This window comes from Pisolithus orientalis (assembly GCF_024613125.1).
Source record: "Pisolithus orientalis strain OTSU chromosome Unknown F5J12scaffold_1, whole genome shotgun sequence".
Lineage (NCBI taxonomy): Eukaryota > Fungi > Basidiomycota > Agaricomycetes > Boletales > Pisolithaceae > Pisolithus > Pisolithus orientalis.
This window is the reverse complement of record NW_026260782.1, coordinates 1,802,116-1,824,927: the sequence shown is the minus strand read 5'-3', so window position 1 is coordinate 1,824,927 and position 22,812 is coordinate 1,802,116. Positions and strand designations below refer to the sequence as shown.

Below are 22,812 nucleotides of genomic sequence, written 5' to 3'. Positions count from 1 at the left end.
TTGTGGTTGCCATGTTGTAGCGTAATTCCGGCGTCTCTATAATGTGGTACGACAAATGTGCCAACACTCCGTTTCAGACGGACGCTTTGTAGAGCGCCGCATATGAACCGCCCCTTTCCATTAATTCTTCATGAGTACCAAACTCTGTTATTGTCTGGAAGAAAAAGCGAGACGGTCATTAAACTCTGGGTGGCATAACTATCATATATGAACGTACCCCTTGCTCCATCATTGCGATCTTGTCGGCGCGACGTGCGGTGGAAAGCCGGTGGGTGATAAAAATGACGGATTTAGTTCTTTTACCAGATGGAGAACGAGAGATGTCTTCGATGGTATCGAAAATCTTGTTTTGTGCATGCCCGTCCAAAGATGAAGTCTAGAGAGTATCATTAGCATGCCCGAAAAAAAAAAAAAAACTAGATGAATGAGAAACCGCTTACAGGTTCATCAAAGAGTAAAAGTCCAACCTCTGGTCGATCAGCTCGCATAAAGGCACGCGATATTGCTATCCTCTGCCACTGCCGTAACGGAGTCAATGCTTAACGTAGCGCTTTACTAGTCCATCAGACACACCTCGCCACCAGACAAACCATGATGTTGCCGTGAAGGCGCGCCATAGCCTGGATTCGAACCACAGTTGGATGTGTACGGCATGGTATCATATCCCGAGGCATCCAACTTCGTCCTCAAGCCATTGGGCAGGATGTCCACGAACGAGTCCGCGCCGCCAAGGTGGACGGCACGGGAAACAGCGGATTGCGATTGCAGCTTCTGCACATATCCGAGGCCCACGTTTTCCCTTACGGTGGAGTTGTACTTTGAGAACCCTTGGAAGACAGTAGTGACGTGACGGTGATACTCTGCCGGCGACAGGCGTCGGATATCGACACCATTGACGGTGAGCCCACCTTGGTCAAAATCTATTATTCGCAATAAAACCTTGGCCAGTGTGGACTTGCCTATATCCAACCAGAGGTCAAATCAGGAATCGGCATTGAGAGGGCTGAAACGGAACTTACCTGATCCGTTGCATCCCACAACTGCAAGGGTTTCTCCGGCATCCAAACTGAAGCTCACGTCTTTCAAGGCAGCCTCTTTACTACCCGGGTAAGTGTATGACAGGTTTCTCGTCACAAGTTAGACGCGGGAACGAATGAAAGGAAAATTATAAACACCTGGCTTCCATTTTCATGCCGCAGGGTAGACGGGGGAAACTCATAACGTCCTCATCAGCGGGCTCCAATTCTGGGTGGATATTCATCGCAGCACAAAATGCTCCCATTAAGAAAATGCTTTGAAATGCCATGCGTGCCGTTGTTAGGAGATTGCCGAATGTGAATACCACGGCCTGAATGGAACTCCGGTAGAGTGCCAAGGACCCTAGTGACGCGGATGACGATTGGAACATTAACAATAGGGGAACCTGCAACCATCTTTCTCATTCAGTCATCTCACATTAATGGCAAAACGCTTACGTTTTGCAACGCAAATAGGAGGTCCGATACATTGATCTGGTTCAGGAGTTGTGGCAGGGTCAGCTGGCTTGTTTGAGATGTCCGATCATGGTACATCATCGTCCTCCGCGCATTAGCCCAAGACTGAAGAATCCACGGTCCCAGGCCGAAGAGAAGCACTTCTGGACGGTGGGAGTCGTTGTAAGCCAGATTCCGCAGTCTTTCTTGCCGTTCCGCAGTTCGAGCCTCCTCGGTGGTGTAATTAGAATCTGGCACGGATGGCGTACTGCCGCAACGATTCATGAACAACGGAAACAAGGCAGAAATAATTGACAGCAGCAGCGCTCCCATATTTGTAGAGCCACCGGTTAGGGACAAGAGGACTAAGAGATGGGACGCCAGTTCAGAAATGAGACCGAGTACTTGAATGAAGTCAAACGGTGAAAGCAATCCAAAACTTCCCATGCCATTGAAAGATCTAACGAATAAATCGGATTCCTGGAGACAATCACGGATTACAGGATCTGCGAGAGTGGGGATATCGAGGCATAACCGCTGAGCAATCTGTTGATACTCGACATAGAATTTGGCAGACTCTTGGACGATGCTCTCATTCGACGTGCTGAAGATAACGTGTTGAGGGAGCGGTGCATGGCAAATTAAAGAGGACACGTACGCAAAAGTATCGATGGCTGTTTCCGCAGCACGCCGAAAGATTTCAGCAACCAAAAGACGCAAGAAGCGCGACCAGGAGAAACATCCTGAGGATACAAGTGTTTGCAGCTGCACGACCAGATGTGAGTATGACCATGAGATAGAGACGAATGGTTGTAGTTACCTCGTCGACGATCATTGCCTGCGAATAGCCCCTGAAAGCGGGGAAGATGGCACGGATGATGTGGAGAACCACCATTAGGGATGTCCGAACGGGATGGAGCGACCACAGTGCCTTTACAAGATCGAAGACACATGCGCGAAAGATAGTGAGGGCGAGCCTGATGTTTTTCTCGTTTATAGGACGCTGTGCACCGGGCATGAGATAGGTCCCCCTGCGACGAGGGACGACGCGTGAAGCGAGCCATGACTGCAGCAGGCAGCGACAAGAGGGGGGTGGTGCAAGCTTGTGCTGAGAACGGTGCCTGTTCGGATGAGAAGGATGGGAAGATGACCAACGTCCGAGCCGACGTTGAGGTTTCGGATGGTGACACATATCTGGGGGCTGGCTCGGAGGGCTACATGTCAAGGGGGGTTTAAGAATCCTGGAAGAGCCACAGGTTTGACGGATGTTCACGTCAAGATGGCAATTGTGACGGAAGGAGCAGGTCCGCCTTACCTCGCCAGTGAGATCCGAGGTGATGTCTGAGCGGTGTAAGACGAGTTCGGCAGAGGAGACCCGACACATACTTGAAGTTACTCGCACTGGCTGATGCTGAGAAGAAAGGAAAGTTGGATTTATATGAAACTTTAGGTTCATTTTAGGAATCAAGGACAGTGCTGCGTGAGAGGTAAGGAAACTGAGGGCCCACCGGGCGGTCTGCTGTCCCTGCTACCGGCGCCAAGGCCTTGCTCATCGTCCGAGTCGTGCACAGGCCTGTCGCGTGTGATTGTGGCCATCCCTGGCGCCGTACCAGCCCGAACCGCTCCACGCCGGGTGTGTCAGTGTGAGACGAGGCAGCTTTCCTTTGAGATATCCGTTTTAGGTGGCTCGACCATCCCCACCCACGTCCTCCCGGCCCTTCCACTGTGTCCTCCCCGGCTATCCTTTTCTCCCCTGCTTCCGATAATTATCCTCTCTGTTTACCCGCCAACTGCCCCCTTCATTAATCTATTCAATACAGATTCCTTTTTTTCCCTTTTCTTTTTTGAAATTTCTACCGTCCCACATGCCCACTCATAGCGAGCTCTTGTCTGACGGTTTACGCCAGCTTCAGCTTGAACAGAGTCAGCAGTCATCCGAGGCCCAGCTGTCTCCAAATGGTGTCGATCATCCTTTGCAGGGTGATCCGGCGTCTGACCCCTCACGAGACACCGATTCTCAGCACCCTTCCCCCACTGCCTTAGCCCTGCGCACTCCGTGGCCTCATGTTCGTGAAGGTTACGGGTTTCGAACGCCTTCTGGTGCATCGACTCCTCAAACGTTGGTATCCCAGCCCGGTGAGAGGGCGAGTCCCCTGCCCGATCCACACGGCTTGGGCTGGCCGGGTAGGCACTGCCATCCTCTTCATGCTTATTGTGCTTAGTTGTTCCCCGTCAGCCAAGTCCACTATTTCTCGTCTTCACGCCACCCCCGCGGAGCGTGCTGTCCGCGAGAAGAGAATGATTGCTGCAGTTCGAACCATTCTCGAATGCATCGGCGAGGATCCTGATCGCGAGGGCCTGCTCAGAACCCCCGAACGCTATGCAAATGCCGTCATGTGGATGACTAGGGGTTATGAGGAACGCCTTGTGGGTCAGTCTTCTTCCTTTACTTTTTGGCGTGAGCCGTAGTAATACCCTGCATACATGCTCCGCTAGATGTCATCAATGATGCTGTGTTTACGGAGGACCACGATGAAATGGTCTTGGTTCGTGAAATCGACTTCTCCAGTCTGTGTGAACATCACCTTGTCCCGTTCACAGGGAAAGTGAGTGTGGTGGATCCCCAGCTAGCATTGAATCTCACGACCAACATGTTCGGCCGTATCATTAGGTTGCCATAGGCTACATTCCCAACCAACTGGTCCTTGGTCTTTCCAAGCTCGCACGTATAGCCGAAACTTTCAGCCGCCGTTTGCAGGTCCAAGAACGGCTGACCAAACAGATCGCTATCGCAGTTCAAGAGGCAATCAAGCCACGTGGGGTGGCAGTCGTCATGGAGGCAACGTGGGTACTTTCTCTGCCAGTGGGTCTCGTTCTCATTCTTCTGGTCCTTGTTAGCCATATGTGCATGACGATGCGAGGGGTGCAGAAGCCCGGCTCCATAACGGTCACATCGTGTATGCTAGGCTGTTTCAGGACGCAACAAAAGACTCGGGAAGAGTTCCTTACGCTAATAAAGAAGTAATCCCACCAACCCTGGGCGATTCAACTCGTATAATCGATTCAACTCGCGCTAACTTTATTATCTCATAATTCACATGGGTGGAGAGTGGGCTGGGATCAAACTGTCAGGGCACCGATTACCAGAAAAGAGCTGGTAGGAAATGTAATGATATCCGGAAAAGATTTCGTAGGCAATGTAATGATATCCTGAAAAATTAAAGACACAATTGGCAGTGGCACAGCTTAACATCACGAGCACTCATTGGTCCTTTCTCCCGGGTCGTGACTTATCACCTGCTTGAGGGTCAATTGGAAGCGTCCTTCTGGCTAACCCGCCATGGACAGGGGTGTATCGGTGACGATTGATTTTCGGTCTTTTCAGTGGCTGTGACGATATGTCACCTGGCACTGAATTTGGGTCACCCATCTCCTTGTCACGTTCTACATGAATGTCAGTTTCAGAGTGAATTTACGTTACTGAAAACTGTGCATGACCAGTCACTTACCTGCTAGAGTACGCTTCCTATTATCACGGTCATCATCCCTAGGGGGAAGCTCGGAAGAACGGTAAAGGCCCGTGGGTGGAACCGAACGAGGAGCCTCTTTCTCGCCTATCCGCGAACGTAAGCTGGGTGGCATGTCCGACACATTGCTCCCTGAACCAGGTCCTCCTTGAAAGCTGGTGGAGTGGTCACGCTGACTCTTCCAGTCACCACCTGATCGGCTGGGAATATCACCCTTGCCGCCACTCCTAGACGGGTCTGCGGCTGACATGGCTCTTGGTGCAGAGGGCGTCGTAGGCGGGAGGTTTTTCGGGCCGTCTGGTATTCGTTTCTCAATAGGCTGTGGTCGCTTCGTTAGAAACGTAAGAATAACTCCGAAGTAGACGAAATACCTTGTCTGCGGGAGGTGGACGAGAATCACCGTCTGATGGTTCACGCTCCGTCCGGCGTCTATCTGATTCCCTACCTCGGTCATGACTTTCCTTTTCGGAGCGTCGACTACGATCTTCCCTGTGACTATCTTTCCGGGAGCTCCGCTTGGACGTCCTGTCAGCCTGCCATCGATGCTCAGCAACTTCAGACAATAAGCCCAATTCGGAAACCAACCTCATCATCAGTGGGTCGTCGCCTTTTACCGAGTGCGTCATCACTTGGCTGTGCCGTGCTCCGATGTCGGATTGGATCAGGGCGAGTCGGAACGGCTCGACCTTCCGGTGCTGAAGTGGGGCCGGTAGGTATGATCATACGACCTGACCCATCACGCTCCTTCCTCGATTCACGGTCACGATCTTTATCATCCCGACGGTGTCGATCACGATCCCGGTCACGATCCCTGTCGCGTTCCCTGTCGCGTTCGCGTCGCTCACGGTCCTTCTCCCGATCTCTTTCCTTCTCTCGCTCCTTGTCACGCTCCCGATCACGGTCGCCATGTCTATCGCGCGTCCGCTCTCTGTCACGTTCGCGGTCGCTTTCCCTGTCCCGATCACTTTCACGAGCCCTGGTATTCCTCTCCCCACGTGACATAGTGAGTGCTCCATTGTCCCTTCGAGACATCCCACGAGGTTCCTGTCGCGGTTCTCTGTCAGACGACCTTTCCTCACCACGATCCATATCTCCACGATCTGAAGGACGTCCACCACTCGTTCGACTTTCTTGACTGTGGTTTCTTGTTCCTGCACGGGGAACAGGAGATGACGAACGATGGTGCGGCAGCGGTGATGATCCCTTCGAGCCAGGCTGACTACGCGATTCCACTGGCTTACGGTCACCATCAGGCCTTTCGGAGGAGCGCTGACCCATAGTTTGCTTCGCAGTTTCGCGAAGTTCTTGAGCCGACAACGTTTGACTTGGAGCAATGGGAGGTGGCATCGATTCCCCAGGTGATTCTCGGGGGCTTGGCACTGCACTTGGGGGTGCCATTCTACTAGGTCTGGACGGTGGAGTTGGGGTTGGCACCCGCGTGTCAGTGGGGGTTCCAGGAAGCGAAGGCTGGCCAGGGCCAGTGGAAGGACGGGCTCCCAAACGTGCCAAGTCAGGTTGCTGAGCTTGAGATACCCTGTCTTCCTTCGGTGCAGACACAGCATCTACGTCCATGCTGTCTGACTTCGTAGCTGGTTTCACTTCATTCTCGGGCGCTGGGGACTGGCTGTCCTTCTCTGTCCTTACCCGTTTGACCTTTTCAGGCCGAGGTATACTTAAGCAAGCATGCAGTCAGTACGAAACGACATTGGTAGGTAAAAGAACAATACCTATCCATCGCCGACTTGGTTGAATTAGCAGGAGTGGAAGGCCTGTCATGAACCATCTGAGATGATCCATTGACAGCCTGGGCCCTGGGTGCAGTTGGTATATTCGGAGTGGCAATGGGACCATCACGACGAGTGTCGGTCGTCGAAGCTGGAGCGGTAGCAGTGCTAGTTGCTTGAGTTGCACGTGGTTTGTCAGGCAGCTGTGTAGCAGGTTTCGGCGACGCTGTAACACCGTTTTGCTGCCATCCGAGTTAGCCCTATGAACTACGAACTAAAGCTAGGAAATACCTTTGGAACCGGTCTTGGCACTGCCCACAGAGGTTCACGTTTCTTCAACGCAGCAGAGTAACTGCAGGAACGTTAGCAGAAGATTTAGCTTCCAAGCACCACTTGGCTCACGCTCTGCCCAGAATCTTCAGGTCTCCACGTTCCTCACTTTCCACTAGTTTTTCAACCATTGCATCGATCACGGGTCCGTAATCGCTACTAGCGGCCATCGGAAAGACAGGGAGTATTTCCTTCAAGACGATAATGGTATTGTAGACATGCATAAATTCCCCCGTTTCGATACAACTGCAGAGGCTCTGTGACAATACGTTAGTCCTTCACTTTCTGCAATGTTAGATGACGTACTCTTCCTAGCTTCCTGTGCCACTTGCGCAGGATTTGCTTGAAGCTAATCCAATTCAAAACATCGTCGGGTCGGATGTCCGCAAGATCTTTGTTTGTCCAGCGGGGTTGGAAACCGGGAAGAAGAACCGCTCTGCCAGCTATCTTCGTCCTGTTGTCTTGGACGTAAAGCTGCTCGTCCTGTGCCCATTTCCACAGGTCAGCAAGGAGACTTAGCAGGAATCGACCTGGAAACAAAAGTCGGCTGCCACTGCAATGAGGATGTAGTGCATATTCATACCATAATTTTTGGCTTCGTATTCACTACAAGAGAAAATCACGGCCTTCACATGATCGCCGAGTAACTGCAGAAAGATTGTGATATTCTGGTAGAATAACACAATAATATTGCTCACCTTGTCGTAAACCATGAGCGTCGGAAAACCGGGAGTGCCTTGAGTGTGTATCACTTTTATAATCTGGGCACAGTAATCGGCGTCCATAGGCGACAAGAGGCACCTTGGTTGGATGCAATGCTCGATGATCGCAGAAGCCAGCACAGCGGACCGGTGTTCGACTGGGCTCCAAATGAGATGAAGTATATATTAACTATGTATGAACGATCTCACCGTGAGCAAACCAGTGCTGTTTCTCCCGTGCTAGACGCTTCAGTGTGAAGGATCTCGAGTCCAACTGCTCTTTGAATTCCTGCGCAAGCGTATTGACAAAGGAAGTGTATCGATCGCGCCTGGCTCGGTGCGCACTAGCGCTAAGCCGCTTTGCCCTGTCAGTCGAACGATCGGCATGAATGTACTTGTGATCTTCCTGATGACTTAAGGTTCGGAGAGCAGCACATTCTTCGTCGTATCGCGAGGCTGGTGGAACAAGGTCGTACATTGACAATTGCCAGAAAGTAAGATAGAAGGCAGGACTGAGAAGTATATCACGTAAATACACCGAATATCGCAAGGCGTGAGTAAGAAGCGCCTACCCAATGACATCTATGGCATTGCTCTTCGCGATTTTCCTAACGTCGTCAAATAGTGCTTCGAGCTCTGGAATCCATGGACTCTGCTTAACGTATAAGGTTTCCCAAGAAACATGCAAGGCGAACAGCGGACTACACACCTCGGCTGTGGGAATCGTAGTATCTGTCTCGAGCTCCATCGCAGAATCCTCTCCACGACTAGCCCTTGATGAAACCTTCTGGTCATGGGAGTCTCGTGAGGTGTTTGTCCCATTAGGTGTATCTAGTCGGGGAGTCGCGGAAGGGTCACGCTTGGCGGCTGTGAGATGAGCCTTGAGCCGTTTCTCGGCCTCTTCGTTTGCAGCACGTTCTTTCTCCTGTATCGACAACGCAGTTTTCTATCAAATGGTCATCAAGAGAACAAGGCACCGAGACGGCGTCCCCCTACCAAAAGAGCGTGATTGAGCATTGGCCTGATAATCTGCATGCAGATCGGGGCAGAAATCCCATACAACTCCCCAAGTTCAGCCAGCGGTGGAAGAATCTTCTTCGCATAGTCCTCGGGAGTGATCACAGAGGGAGAGGTAAGAAGCTCCAAATATTGTAGCAGTACCCCATGGATCTGAATTCAAGCCACTTCTGAGACCATGAAGCCAGGACGACGTGACGCGCAACCTACAGTGTCGAACAGGCTTGCGAGAGACTTCAGATGGGCATCCGGAGCCCGGAACACGCAAGACTGGCGTTGTTGAGCGACTTGAATCAAAAGCGGCAATGCGAGGTTGTTCTCTAATAGCGTCTTCCCCAAACGATGAGGACCCTTTAAGACCGCATCGCTAGGATCCAAGCGGGCGCCTCGAGTTGTTGAGGCAACCGCTTCGATACGCAGAGCCGGACCACCAGCCATGGCAGAAATCTGCGAGTCCGAGAGGCTCGGCAGCGGCTCGATACCTGCCATTTTCCAAATAAGCTCCTTCAGCACGACTATGTCCGTTGTTTGACCATTGTACAACTGGTGCACGACATATTTCAACAACGGAGATAGGTCGGCGCTGTACCGGCGGAACAGCATACCCGTGAATGATGCAAGGCCTGCAATTATCAGATACATTTTTCAAAGACAAAACCAGAAAAAAAGACCTACTTTGCAACCAGTCCGAAATATTCACTCCATCGTCCTTCACCCGGTTCTTGTGCGGATTCGATAGCGCGTCCAAAATTACAAATACCAATACATCAAAACCCATGTTTGTGACATATCTAAGGGCCTGAATAACCACACTCGCGAGGTTGTCGTACGCCATGATCTGGTTTACAACGTTTGTGAAGAAAATTGCGGGGTTAGAGTGTACCAATTTGGCAACGGTGCCAGAAAGGGTGTCAATTGTATTGTGAGACAGCCGCCTCAAGATACCTTTCGACTCGCGATCTGCTTGCACCTGTCGTATACGCAATTCGGGGTGCGAATTATACGTCTTTTGCCTCCATTCTCCATAAAGCCTCCAGCGAGAGGTTGTTTCGTATTGACGAATAACGTTCCAAATCTCCACCGTACACACGGCGTTACCTCGAATGAGTGGGAGGGCGGGAAGGAAGTACTTCCTCAGCATCTTGTACCAAAAAAGGCGCACAGGGTGATTGGAGTCAGGTTCCGTGGATGGCTTCTTCGTCACTGGATCTAGTGGTACCTAAGTGATTGAACTCAGGCTGCTATAGTATTGTATAGGTAGGTTACTCACAGTTGCCATCAGCTGAGACCGTCCAAGGCGGGTCACTTTGGACACAAACAACGGATCGCGGGCAATATGTGGCCCAATGAAGCTCATGAGAGGTTCAATGATATCAATTAGGTCACTGTGAGTAGTCGACATCGGAACTCGCTCAGACCAATCAGGGAAGAAGAACACAAAGTCCGTGGAAGCAGTACTCGGAGGTGTTGGTGCGGTTAAAGTGAGCTGGGGCTTGCGAGTGGGAAGTTGGATCACACCATTAGGGCCAAACCTTGCGCGAGCCCGAGTGAAGCTGAGGTTCCGCTCCTTCAATACGAAGGTTGAGTCATAGACGGGAGCAATCGAGTGCTTGAGGATCCTGAGCATGATATCCGCAATCTCTACATGGGCATCAACTAGCCAAGGAAACCTCGTCAGAATAGCTACGGCGGGCCGCAGCGCCCCGACAGCGAGTAGAGCACTGGCGAGGCCAGCTCTCTGGTTTGGTGCTTTGAAAACCGGTATTTCCTTCGTTTCCTCTGGAGCCTCTGCACGTGGTTTCTGTCCAGAGTTTGCAGACTCTAATGGCCCGGCCATTGCCAATTGAGTTACCTTGGCCGTCGAAATACGTTCTTGTACCTGATCGAGGTAATCCCGTCTGTATGATTCCATATCTGCATCTGGAGGCGACAACTATATCTCGATGAGAGCTCGAACGTCCATAAATTCCATAAATGGCATACATGAGGATAGAGGTCATCCAATGTAATGAATCCCTCGCGAATAAGGATGGCAGCTGTGAGGTATACATTCCGTTGCGACTGCTCATTGGCATCCGGACACTACGAGACATGAACCAACGGTACACGAACAAAAAGCTAACCACGAACCTGATAGTGAGCAAACTTGAATCCAAGAACCTGCGCCAACACCTGCGAGCCTGATTTGTCCGTGTCACATTCTGAACCGGTATGGCCTGGCAATAACGATTCCGCTATCCTCAACACTTCATCGAAGGTCTTTCCTGTATACAAGTCAGGGACCGGGTTGACTGCTATGGTCGCCTCCAGCTTCGCATCAGTGGGTCGCTTATAAGAGCCTACCCATGGCGAGAACGACAGCAGCGAAAGGAAAAAATGATAATGTGTCGCCAAATTTACGGTGAGAACGTCCAAAATGATATCGAGGGCACGGTTTGGATCTAGGTCGAAATAGCCTATGAGACTCATCACCTTTGCCCATACTGCGCGGGCCCGCTCCTGTATAGACGCAAAGCTCTCCGTGGGTCGAGCGTCGAGTGAAGAATGCGAAGGACCCAGAGAACTTGTTATTTCCACGGTGAGCTTACTGTAGCCCTCCGTCTGCTCGCGAAGCAGGTTGAACTTATTTTGTTTGTAGCTATGCAAGTTGTTGTCAGTTATAATAGTGGTCGCTCAAAGTTACATAACTTACAACAACCCGGTCCGAGTCCGTATTTCCTTCTTGTCGAACGCAGACCTGTCAGTAATGAGACCAATACTGGCAAGGAGTGAAACGTCGAGTCGCTCTCTGCACAACGCAATATCGATTATGTTTGCAGACTAGGTTGAGTGACGTTGGAAATAGCTCAGAGGGTTGGAAAGTCTATTTGCTCACCAAAAACCTTCTAACGATGTCTGTTAGTATCTCCTTGTCATGTTCCAACGATTGCTTCGTTTGTGAGGCTCTGGAGGCATCCTTGGACTCTTGCCCTGCGGGCGGAGGGTCGGGAGTTGCAAGAACGGTTTTTGAATCCGTCAATAGCTCGTCGAGATGAGCATCAATGGACCAAATGAGATCGACAAACATCTCTCCGTAGGCATCGTTGTTTGTTGAACGTCCGCGTTGGGCAGATGAGGACGGGAGAGAAAGGAGAACGGACTGCACGAGATTAGTCACGGCGTGCGGAGTAAGTGGAGGTTTTGAGGACCAGGTCTTCAGGACAGAGAATATCAGCTTCTGATACGCAGAATTCAATGTCACTGCATCGTTGGGATTGACCGGGCTCGAATGCAGAGCAACAAGAAAATTGCGACTTCAGACAGTCCTGTGAGCTCTCCTGTGCAAGGCATACGGTGGCTCACGTACCATTCAGCCTCCCCTCCCTTGGTCCAGGTCTCCAAATACTTTGTTATTTTGTCAATGACGTCCATGAGTGCGAGTACTCCGAACGACGAGCACACAGCAACAAGAAGCTTCCTAGCAGCTGACCCTAGCACGGGATAGGCATTGTGTTGGCATTGTTGACACTTATTGTGGTTTATTGACCAATAGCTTTGGTTCCAAACATTGCTACGGCCTTGGAGCTAATGTTTCCTCATGGCCCAGGTAAGCTTTCAGCAACGGAACACCCTATGTACTGCACTGTAGGGAAACTGGGATCTGATATACATAGCACGCCCAGTCAGCTAGCGTGACATACCACATCCATCCTCGCACCATATTATCATTGAAGTCGTTAACTCTTTCTGAGGGCAGAATCATTCCACGTTACATGAACGGTAAGTTGATCGCCGATGTCTGCGAGGGGTAGTCCATATCACAGTTGGGAGCCAACCTGCACATGCACAACCCTTGTGTCCTCTCGTATAAGTATGATGCCAGCGCATGCCTAGAAATCTACACATACTACGTAACGTTATACATATGTACATCCACGCAAGCGGGTCAAAGGTTAGAATGCAAATAGCTCCTGGCACTTTTGAACACCTTGCCATGCTCCTGCAAGTCAACTAAAGTGCCTTCTAGGCAAGTCCAATCAGTTCAACACTCAGAGGTAACAGGCAAGTCGTCACTGAAGCTGACACAAGCTCGTGAAGCCCACGATGTTTGTGCCAAGCCTGGCAGGGGTACAGGTGAGGCTTTCGCGTGTGGCATAGCCTACGCGCAAGCCGCACAGCTCGATCTTCCGCGTTCGGTATTCTTCGTTCACTATGGTCTTGTTCGGGATGAGAATTCCTGCGACTTCACTGTTCCGTACCGGTGATCATATTCTAACCGTTACCGGTTCGCCAAGTCAAAAACGCACCACCCCAGTTCATAGGAATGTTCTTAATTGCTCACGTTATGAAAGTCCAGACTAACGCATCGTGGCAATTTGCCACTGCCATTCACACACACCACCCGAAACTTAAAAGGGAGAACTCTCAGGAAACACCTGTTCCACTCTTCCGCCACCCTCCAACATGGATGTAGAGAACAGCGGTGCTGTGTCTATGCCCAGACGGGGATATAGTGAAGCAATCCATGGTGGGTCGGTGGGACCGCTTCAGACGTAAGGGGAAGAAAAATGTAGGCGTCTTGGTGAGCGTCAAGAACATCATGACTTGTTCTTGTAGGTCTGTAGCATTTTTTTTTTCCACCGTAAGTTGAAGCAGCGCTTGCAGGGCTTAATGTCTTGCTTCTCCTGACCCCGCTAGCATGGTGGGCTCACTTCAGCGGGCGATTACATTATTCAATTGTTTTTTCTTGTGAGATTGTTTCTACCGCAATGATGCAAGAATTCGAATCCCCTTTCCCTCTCCAGTGTGCTTTCTCTCCATCATCCCGCATGAAAAGCTGTTCGACTTCTATGGTGAACAAATGCACCTGTACCTTGGCAAGGACGTAGGGGACCTGCTAACCATCACACTCAATAAGTAAGTGTCTGCCATAATCTGCGCGAAACCTAATTGACGCGTGCTGCAGTGTTGTGGAAGCCACGCTTGCAATCATCTTGCTCACCAAGTGCAGGTATGCCAAAAGGTCTCATTCGAGGCTACACTGATTAACAAACTTGGGTCGACAGGTTAAAATTGCTGCAGTCGACCATCACTGGTGCGGGCGTTGTAGTCACAGGACAACCTGACCCTCAACCATTGTTTTATAGGTGTTGTTGTCCTACACCTTCTCCTTATCCCTGGTGCCGCCTTTTTTACGGGCGGAGCGCAGATTTGGGAACAGGATTTACACCCTGCCCATACTCAGCTCAACCATAGTCTGCTAACTGTTGGGTGGGTGTTTTGCGAGTGAGCACTATGTATCCCAAACGTAACAACTTTTGTCAGCGTGCTAGCTCTTCTGCTCCCCGCTGTTCTCTATGCTGGAGCAACGAGCGATTCCGCTTCCAGCTCTACTCCATCTTCTGAGGTATTGCAAACAGACTTCTTGCAAATGAGTCGAGGTCTTGCTGTGATTCTTCTCTTAATGTAAAGTAGTCGTCTGGCCGCGATGCTAGTTTCTCACTCGCTGTCAGCTATATCGCATCCCGCATATACTACCACAATCCTCCCGGAAAGGGCCATAACATGCTTAGCCACCCCGATGCACCAGAAGAACTCAGGAATACGGAAGATAAACTGGCAAGCACGGAACCTGAAGTCAACCAATGGGTTTGTCTTGCCTTTCTCGTCGCCAACGTCGGAGTCATGGCTGCCACTGCAGAGTGGGTAAGTGCTGACCCTTCAGCTGTACATTATCATGTTCTAAGATGTGTAGCTTTTGGACAGTATTGACCCTGTGGTGGAGGCTACAATCATGACCCAAGAATGGTCGGGGATAGTTCTTCTCCCGATAGTATCATTTTCGGCAGATGGGGCCATTGCTGTTGGGTACTTCATACACCGCAACCTGAGCCGCTTGCTGAAGTTCAGGACGCCTGATCCACCAACCACCCTGGCCAAGGCTGAGGCCATCGATTTGAGCATCCAATTCTTACTATTCTGGACTCCGGTCGTGACTTTGTTGGGCTGGTGGACGGGTAAACCTTTCAACCTCTTATTTGGTAGGTAACAATCTTCAAGGTGCCGTGTTCCTTCAGTAATTGATCTTTACTTCCCTCAGACTGGTTTGAAGTAGCTTTACTGATTGGCGCATGTTTCTTGGTCAACTATGTAACGCAAGATGCCAAAACAAACTGGATAGAGGGCTTTGCATTGTTGTGCTTCTACACCATGATAGTATGCATTTCAGTATCTTCAGTGCTTCAGTCCTCTGACCGTTTCATCGTCCCAAGGTGCTCTGTACCTGGTTCTACAGTGGCCAACCTGCCATCGCTAGCCTGCTTCTGTGTCCTGGCGAAACTGTGGAGGAATAGTGCCGACCTCAGCGTCAGGATTAAACTACCTCTTGAATGTATATACCATAATGATACGCTGATATCCTCTATGGACAACATCTAAGTTAGTCGTTACAAAAGGACTCCGGCTGCCAGGTAGCTACTGCTCTATTTGTGATCAGACGAGAGGTCGATCCAGCTGATTACCCGACACCTTCCTCCCCAAGTTCTCGACGGCGCGTTGAATAATAGCAGTTACCTCACTTCGAGTGTAATCGATCTCCATTTCTTGCGTGATGGCCTTCCGACCAACAAGAAATTTCTCACCTGTGGCCCCATGTCGTCCACGGGGATTTTCAGTGATGGAGTGTGTATGTAAAGCTTCGTTCCCCTGGGAAGAACTGAACGAACTGCGGGCGAGCCTGCCCTCGTCATTGGGTAAAGTGTCCAGAAGAGTGAGGATCCTCGCTGGAGGTATTGGATCTCCAAATGCAACTCCTAGCTTCACACCAAGTTTGGGAAAGAACTTGAAGGGAAATCGCCGACCTTCAGGCATTAACTTATCAAAGCCTGGCGGCCACGTGAAGTACGTGAGATACAGGAGGGCAAAAGACCTACCAGTTAGCCACATCGGTATTATGATCGGTAAAATATTGGCCTCTATTATGATGCGTGCACTGCAGAAAAATCCAGATGAATGGACTGGGAGCGGTTTTAGGTGGAAGTCCGACACGCACACACCCCATTTAAATCGCTGCAAGTGCGCTACACCGTTCACTTGGGGATAACGTGGGGGCTGGCAAACTTTGCCTTCTCCGAATAGATGAACCTAATTTATTTAAGCAACAGCCGTGGGTGGGGGAAAGACGTGGGACGCACCCAATGACCCTGGTTGAGCTTGTCTATTGCTGCATCTAGGGCGGGCTGGAAAATACCTTCTCCGCGGAAGGTTTCTATGACCTGACCGTTACGAAAGAAAGCAGAGAAGACACTTCCTGACCGGAGCGCGGGGTCAAAATTCGGGAGGGCCTCTAGGATATGCATCACCGTGAACTTACGGATTTGTGAACATGATGTCCGATGCGCCCAACGCCCACCGTATCGTACGTGGGTTCATATAGCATCTTGAAGGCAATACACCCCATGTGACAGGGTCGTCAAGGCTGATAGGACAAAGCGTGGGTGAAAGGTGCGGGAGAAGAGCAGTCCATACACACGTAGACAAATGATTGGAAACTACATACCCTCGAAATTGTGAGTGCAATTCAGCAAGGATGATGAGAATAGAAACCCACCGGTTATCAAACCCTGGCCTTTGCGCCTTGATTGGTCCTGGAGGGCATCTAAGAGCACAGGCAGGTTGCTGATGGTAATAGAACAGAGACCCGAATTGAGGAAGGCTTTGCAAGTGAGACCTGTGGCCGTGATGACTGCTGTGGACAGCAGTTGGGACATATATGCACTGGACAGCCACGTATCAGTACCTCAAGTCACAACGACAATGACAACTTCATCAGCAACCGCCTCGCGTCGAGTCCAGCGACATCGCGGAACAGAAGTCTGATAGATGTATTTGTCATGCTGACTAAGCCACGTCTAAGGCGGTATTAGTCCTCCAAAACCAACGCCCCAGATGCTACTCGTCCCCCGTTGACCTCACCCAGTCTGCCTCTGTCATCACGACGTGCGACGTTCAGCTTCGCCTCCTGGGTGCTGTGCGCCACTGCTGCCTAGCCACGTAACGGCTTCGTCATGTTCTCCATGTGTCTCTTCACCCTCCTCACTACCATCGTGCTACTATTCCTCTGTTCGCCAGCGGTGCGAAGGTCTCTCATAGCAGGTGACGACGCCCTTGACGCACACGAGGCTGGAATTGTTTTCGTCGCGTCTAGTACGTATTTTGAATTACCGTTACCGCTATCGTGCTCATTGTTCGCCCAGGGAACCCCATCAGGGAGACTGGTCCTCCCGCATGTATGGCAAAATTGATAATGCTAAGACATAAAGTGAGCCTGGACCCAATGCTTCCTTTTCACGACGTCGAACTCTCCCCCATAGATGCAGACTAGCACACACAAGCGCAGAACTCCCGTACGCCAGCCACGAAATTTCGCACTTAATCAACCTCCACGTCCTCGTGCCTCCTGGGTGCGGTTGGGTAGACCGTTTGGAGGGAAAAACTACCACTGAAGTCAATTTGTCAATCCATCTAACGACCAAGCTCTCCGAGATTTCTCGGGTTGGCTATTTATCACGGCGATACCCTCTCATTCTACCTTTTTTTTTCTCCGTATCTTGTCGTAGAGATGCCTTTACTTTACAACATATTCGTATTATTTCCGCTTTGTTATATCTGGTTTGTTTCTTTGTGGGTTTTCGTTACATACATGCTGGAGGGGACGAAGAATACAAATGGAAATGTAGAAATTGTGCTAACCAAATCTACTACTCCTGTCGGACACCGCGGACAACATACTGGGCGCTTTCGACAACCTGCTGGTTCCAGCCCTTGGCTCATTATCGGCTCCGTTTGTCACTCTCGATCTCAAAGAGCCGCATCCACTCTTCACCTTTGCATGACCTGTGACGGCAGCCCCAGTTGCCGACCGACCCGTCCCATGGTGTCGGCCACCTTGATCTTTCGCCCATGATAACCATTGCTTTTGCTCCGAGTCGTTTTCGATGGATCGTTTTGGTGCCTATAATGTTGTATCCAGAGGATCTTCTCAGTGTCTCGAATTACAAGACTCACCTCTACATCGAAGTCGACGTTGCCATGATTTGGCCGGCGCGAAGTTCTGGTCGGGCGTGACATGACTTTGACTCTAACACCCACTGGGTCATCTGCGGTTGGCTCGTCAATCCAGTCTGTATTCGTAGGATCAAGTGGTTTAACCGCCTGTAGAATACGTGTCAAACTTTCCGCCGGACAATCCAACGCCGAATTCTTACCGATGGGTTTCTAGCAGCCTCCCGCACGCGCTCGAGTACTTCAGAGACTGAAATTGATTCTGGCTCGGGCTCGTCGTCGTCGTCACTCTCGTTTGTGGGAGCGTCACGTAGATGTTTGAATTCGTCATCCCCGTCATCTACCAAGTCGTGGTGGTATGTATTGTAGAATGCCCTCGTTTCCTCGCTTTGACCTGTCGAGGAGCGGGAGCAAGGTATAAGCTACGACGAAAAAAAGAGATAATATTCCAACCTAAGGCTTCAAGATTATCACCATCGATCTTGCGCTTCTTGTTTACTCGCTGCCGAATCTTTCGGTCTGCCTCATCGTCCTCATCATCGCTGTCTTCGTCCAAGTTTAACCCACGACCCAGGCGCTTCTTTCGGTATTTTCCTTCAACAACTTCTTGGTGGAACCTCTCGCGTCTTTGATCATCTTCCGCCTCGTGTTCTCTGGCAGAATGTGTTCAGCCGTCAGCACATTCCACTTTACTCGGTACACACCTGAACTTCTCCTGGACAAGATCGGGTCGCTCCATTTCCGCGTCCATCACGGTATCATCTACAAGCCCTTCCACCATTTTAGCTTCATCTTCCCCGTCCTCCTCCTCGTCATCCTTCTTGGGACCGCCAAAGCCGAACATATCGTCTTCATCCGACTCTTCTGCTTCTGCTGCCACAAACTCGGAATCCTTTAGCTTTTCCTTCGGTACTTTCGGCCTTTTCGAGGCGTTGCCCAGAACATCCAAGGTATTGACCTTGGGTGGATATGCCATTATGGATGCTGGCTCACGGTAAGTAGGGTTAGCCGTAGGTGGCAGAGGGGATGCACTGCGTCGTCTTAGTCGCCTCAGTGGCTGACGTCCGGGAGAGTCTGGAGTAGCCGTGAACGACAATGTACCAAGTGGTACGCGCTCTGCTGTTCGTTGCGTCGCATCCACCTGCTGGGTCCCGATATACCTAGAAATCTGTGAAGGTGTCATATGATACACCTGAGGACTTTCGCCCTCGGGTCGAGTCTGGGTGAGGAATCTTGACTGTCATCAGCAGCTGCAGCGGTTTAACGTCTTCACTACTTCTTACCCATGGTCATTGACATACAACACCTCTTTCGGTTTTTGCTCCTTCTGCGCGGCAGCCACCACATATTCTTGTTCTTTCTCGAATATCATGTCGGCCTTGTGGCGAAGTGTGCTGCTGACTTCTAGGGCTGGTTGAAATCCCACATCAAGGGTCAAAGATAACTCATTTCTGCTTGGACTAGGGACCTTCCGAGGACCTGCGTCATCATCCTGTACATAATGAAAGATCATGAACTTTTTTTCAAGCCTCCAGGGAAAGTAGAGAAACTGACAGAGAAAAGCTGCGACAATCCACGGTTAGCAGCATTGAAGGGCATGAGACAGGCTTCAGGGCTGCGTTTCACTGATGTTTCCACGAGGGATAACAGGAGAGGTTGGGGTTTGAAACCAGGTGGATCGTTTTCATCGTTCCCTCCTTCGGAAGAGATCAGACTGTGCCTCCAGAAACGTTCACTTCGCAGACTTGCAGGTGAACCTAGACCTCCCTTCGGGGATGATATTGTCCGAGGTGGCGTCGATGGCCCACTCCGAAGGAGGCATTCTGTGAATGAATTTCTTGACGCAGATGCAGGCTGCAAAAATGGATCGTCGTCCTCCCTTGGCAGCTCCTTCAACGGTGTTCTTATGATTTCTTCCTTCTGCGAGGCCACCATGTGGTCGTAATTGGCTGGAGAAATGACCGACGGGCTACGCTGGACACCACCTTCGAGGGAAAAGAGTGGTCCCACTCGCAAACCCAGAACTGGCCGTGTCGATACGGGCGAATGCCGGACGACTGCCTTATTCTCCTTGTCTTCGCTACGATCGAACATGAGTTTAGTATTGTTTTCCTTGTCATTCTCATCCTCTGTCTGCGAACCAGTGGAAGAGGCAAACCCACGATTTTGAGGCGCGTCCTGGCCAACAACCTCCGACGTGGATGTGCCGGACTGCTCGGGTCGCACGTTATCCTCATCATCGGAGCCGAGAACCATCCTCGTAGACTTGCGTAACCCAGACTGACGTCTTAAGGGTGCTACATTTTCCTCGTCGTCCGTTAGCTGCGCGCTCTGGTCCGAAACTGTCATGGAATGCTCCTCTCTGTCACTGTCAGTGTCGCCTTCAGCTTTCACTGCTAGTTCAGCGTTCGGGGAACCTCGAATGCTGGGAACATAATCGCCATCACTTTCATCATCACCCACTCCACTGTCCATTGCCTCTGCCTCCTCTGCTGCGTTGAGTGCTCTGTGCGCGTAAGTTTCCACCGCTTGCGAGAGCGACGCTTGGGTGGTGTTACTTTCGCCTTCTCGAAGGACACGACCCCCCTTCTGAATCCACTCTTCCTCCCGCTGCTTAATGAGCCTCAACTTTTCCTGTTCGTGTTGTCGCATCATCATGCGGTCAAGTTCTTGCTTGCGCAGCCCCTCTTTATCAGCCTTACTGTCGCGGGCGAAGACAGGCTTCGCCAAGTGTTTCAATTGTTGCTCGGAGAAGATTGGCAGTGAAGTTCGTTTTAAGCCGCTGCCGCATACTTTTGAGATACCTTTGCGTCCCATTGCCATGGCCAGGACCTTCATCTTGACAGGACTTCGTTGAGATTTGTCTGCTCTCCGCTTCGCCACTGCTTCGCGTGCGACCGAGTGCATGTCGTCTTTTACAATTTCCAGGTCGTCGTCCTCTTCAGTGGCATTTGAGGAACCAGTTCGGCTTTTTAAAAGGGCCAATTTCTTTGCCTGGAGACTCTGTCGTAGCTCTTCCACTTTGGGCTTGTCCTGTTCTTGTCGGATGATGTGTCCAATAGGAGGCATATCCTCGTCAGAGGACTCCGCAGGATTGGCAAGCCCTTGACCATCTGCATGGCTACCCGTACCTGGAACGGAGTCTGCCAAAAGGCGCGTCGGTCTGCCAAACAAGCCTCCATTGTTCAAGGGATTGGAGGAGGGTGAAGAGAACTTTTCGATGGGATCCGAGGGTAGCTCTGCTGGGAGGGTCGTATTTGGGATGCGTGTGCCAGGATTCGCATGCCTTGAAAGACCAGCGTGAGCTCGATGAAAATGACACGACGCAAAAGATCATACTGGACGCGTGCAAAAAATGAAGCCTTTGTGTACTTCGCTTGATCGGTGCGAGGAACCTCAACTGGACGACTGGCAGCAATGCGCGACGATTCTATAGCAGCCTCGCGGCACGCTTTCTTCGTTGGTGCCTGTCATCAATTAATCAACGAATAGCACGTGGCAAATATATGAACAAGTGAATCACCTTTGTTTTGATGCGATGCCCGGAGCTTTCTCGTCGCTTTCCTTTGCTTTCTGGCCCGGAGAACAGGCTCGTAGATAGACCTTCACTATTAAATCGTAGTGGTGGAACGCTTCGAACGGGTGCTTTGCCCTTGGCTTTACTGCTCTTCTTCGTTGTCGGCATCTCAATCTCGGAAGTGGGTGGCGTCGGCGGGGAGTGCAAGTGCGGCGTATTAAGGCTATGACGGACTAGGGGAAACAGAAGATGAATTACTTGGAGGGTCTGACTCCGAGTCCGATACCGCTGGGTGTTTTGCGCGTCCTTTGACTAGTCTGGAAATGATGGGGGAATTGTCAAGGGAACTTGTTGTGGCATTGGGAGGCGATGGCCTTAGAGGCGACAATGAGCCACTGGATGGATCCTCGGACGTAAGCGCCTTTTCATGAGGTAGAGACGTGGTGTCCGGCGCATCCATGACACTCCGCACATCCATCTGAAGAGAAAGAGGAACTTCAGCGGCTTCTGGGAAAGCCGGGAACGATTTGGAACGTGGAATCTGAGGGAGTGGCTCATCGTGATTGTCAAATCCCTCGTCAATTTCCTTCATCTGGCGCCTAAAGTGGAACTGGAAGTGCGACGTGGCTCCGGGGTCGTCCGATTCCTCATCGGATGAGGCATTCGACAGGCATTGCGACTGCCCGTTTGGTTGTGGAAGGTACTGTCCTGCCCACAGCGCTGTCCTGAGTGTGAGACGAGGCGGACAACCACTCAGCAGCGGGTTCCGCAGTTGATGGGTGAGCGGCGGTGTCGCGCTGAACCTGCTCTGGTTCTGCGTTCTTGCGCTTGCCGTAGACGAACGTGGTGCGCTTTATGGGTTGCGCCATGGGTTCTGACGTGTCTTTCGTGGTATTGTCTGCTCCGCCCATGTCGCAGGAGGTAGAAGAAGAGCTGGCGACCCCCAGACCAATAGCCAGGGCAACAAGTACGTCCTTCGGGATGATGGCAAGCGTGACATCCCACGATGTGACAACCACACCAGACGCGTCGCGACGCGTCAACTCAATTTACGATAACGTGACCTGTGCTCAACTCACGTCTGTCCATGTCGGACATACGTAGATGCTATCGACAAGGGCGCGTATCTCAGACGCCGTTCTTCGTGATGGCCCGCGTGAAAGACACAGGCGGGGAAGGGTGTGGTCCGGGTAAATGTCCTGTCAAAAGTGGAACAACGGGCTAAACATCCAAGCGAACGTCCCACTAGTTGTTGCGGAGATAAACCAAATGGGACTAGCAATTATCCGACATCCTCGTCTCATGGAGGTGGGCAAAAATCTAATCACGTCGGCCGCGCAAACACCAGAGACACCCAAACAGCATCGCACCACGATGCAATACTTCTCTGACCTGCCCTTCTTAAGATCTTGAGACTGCGTGACTACTCGACGGAAATGTACTGAGACCGCTGGAATGCCACATCCACCCACGTTGCGCTGT

The 22,812-nt window shown here is 51.1% G+C and overlaps 6 protein-coding genes across 6 annotated transcripts; 2 read left to right on the top strand and 4 right to left on the bottom strand.

The window, feature by feature from the left end:
- Positions 1–73: 73 nt before the first annotated feature.
- Positions 74–2,664, bottom strand: F5J12DRAFT_711046 (P-loop containing nucleoside triphosphate hydrolase protein; the record flags this gene model as incomplete). The annotated part of the gene is made up of 9 exons (XM_051740680.1): positions 74–154; positions 218–376; positions 441–518; positions 574–959; positions 1,020–1,126; positions 1,176–1,423; positions 1,476–2,076; positions 2,131–2,237; positions 2,293–2,664. The coding sequence occupies 9 exons, from the start codon at positions 2,662–2,664 to the stop codon at positions 74–76; spliced, it is 2,139 nt and encodes a 712-aa protein (XP_051605975.1).
- Positions 2,665–3,133: 469 nt separating this feature from the next.
- On the top strand, positions 3,134–4,735 carry F5J12DRAFT_29849 (uncharacterized protein). Its single transcript, XM_051738795.1, has 5 exons — positions 3,134–3,656; positions 3,709–3,903; positions 3,969–4,078; positions 4,144–4,316; positions 4,371–4,735. Exons 1-5 carry the CDS (start codon positions 3,338–3,340, stop codon positions 4,495–4,497), a joined length of 924 nt encoding a protein of 307 aa, XP_051605974.1. The 5' UTR covers positions 3,134–3,337; the 3' UTR covers positions 4,498–4,735.
- Positions 4,471–12,182, bottom strand: F5J12DRAFT_934140 (transcription factor/nuclear export subunit protein 2-domain-containing protein; the record flags this gene model as incomplete). Its single annotated transcript, XM_051749584.1, has 22 exons — positions 4,471–4,916; positions 4,982–5,318; positions 5,371–5,544; positions 5,585–6,671; positions 6,727–6,965; positions 7,015–7,075; positions 7,126–7,310; positions 7,360–7,583; positions 7,637–7,700; positions 7,752–7,912; positions 7,965–8,266; positions 8,327–8,406; positions 8,464–8,700; positions 8,751–8,924; positions 8,982–9,394; positions 9,447–9,990; positions 10,042–10,704; positions 10,755–10,853; positions 10,902–11,409; positions 11,464–11,591; positions 11,647–12,064; positions 12,118–12,182. 22 exons carry the CDS (start codon positions 12,180–12,182, stop codon positions 4,735–4,737), a joined length of 6,345 nt encoding a protein of 2,114 aa, XP_051605973.1. The 3' UTR covers positions 4,471–4,734.
- A 734-nt stretch (positions 12,183–12,916) lies between these two features.
- Positions 12,917–15,173, top strand: F5J12DRAFT_29650 (uncharacterized protein). The gene is made up of 11 exons (XM_051738784.1): positions 12,917–13,363; positions 13,416–13,499; positions 13,556–13,667; positions 13,717–13,761; positions 13,817–13,845; positions 13,898–14,021; positions 14,076–14,216; positions 14,264–14,456; positions 14,506–14,791; positions 14,851–14,966; positions 15,023–15,173. The coding sequence occupies exons 1-11, from the start codon at positions 13,276–13,278 to the stop codon at positions 15,101–15,103; spliced, it is 1,299 nt and encodes a 432-aa protein (XP_051605972.1). The 5' UTR covers positions 12,917–13,275; the 3' UTR covers positions 15,104–15,173.
- A 69-nt stretch (positions 15,174–15,242) lies between these two features.
- Positions 15,243–16,519, bottom strand: F5J12DRAFT_710211 (acyltransferase-domain-containing protein; the record flags this gene model as incomplete). The annotated part of the gene is made up of 7 exons (XM_051740632.1): positions 15,243–15,634; positions 15,683–15,741; positions 15,802–15,893; positions 15,944–16,055; positions 16,123–16,227; positions 16,282–16,300; positions 16,360–16,519. The coding sequence occupies 7 exons, from the start codon at positions 16,517–16,519 to the stop codon at positions 15,243–15,245; spliced, it is 939 nt and encodes a 312-aa protein (XP_051605971.1).
- Positions 16,520–16,794: 275 nt separating this feature from the next.
- Positions 16,795–22,241, bottom strand: F5J12DRAFT_924309 (uncharacterized protein; the record flags this gene model as incomplete). Its single annotated transcript, XM_051749347.1, has 13 exons — positions 16,795–17,058; positions 17,141–17,244; positions 17,541–17,763; positions 17,817–17,963; positions 18,017–18,207; positions 18,267–18,466; positions 18,518–19,045; positions 19,097–19,305; positions 19,368–21,099; positions 21,153–21,280; positions 21,337–21,563; positions 21,589–22,055; positions 22,078–22,241. The coding sequence occupies 13 exons, from the start codon at positions 22,239–22,241 to the stop codon at positions 16,795–16,797; spliced, it is 4,584 nt and encodes a 1,527-aa protein (XP_051605970.1).
- Between the last annotated feature and the right edge of the window lie 571 nt (positions 22,242–22,812).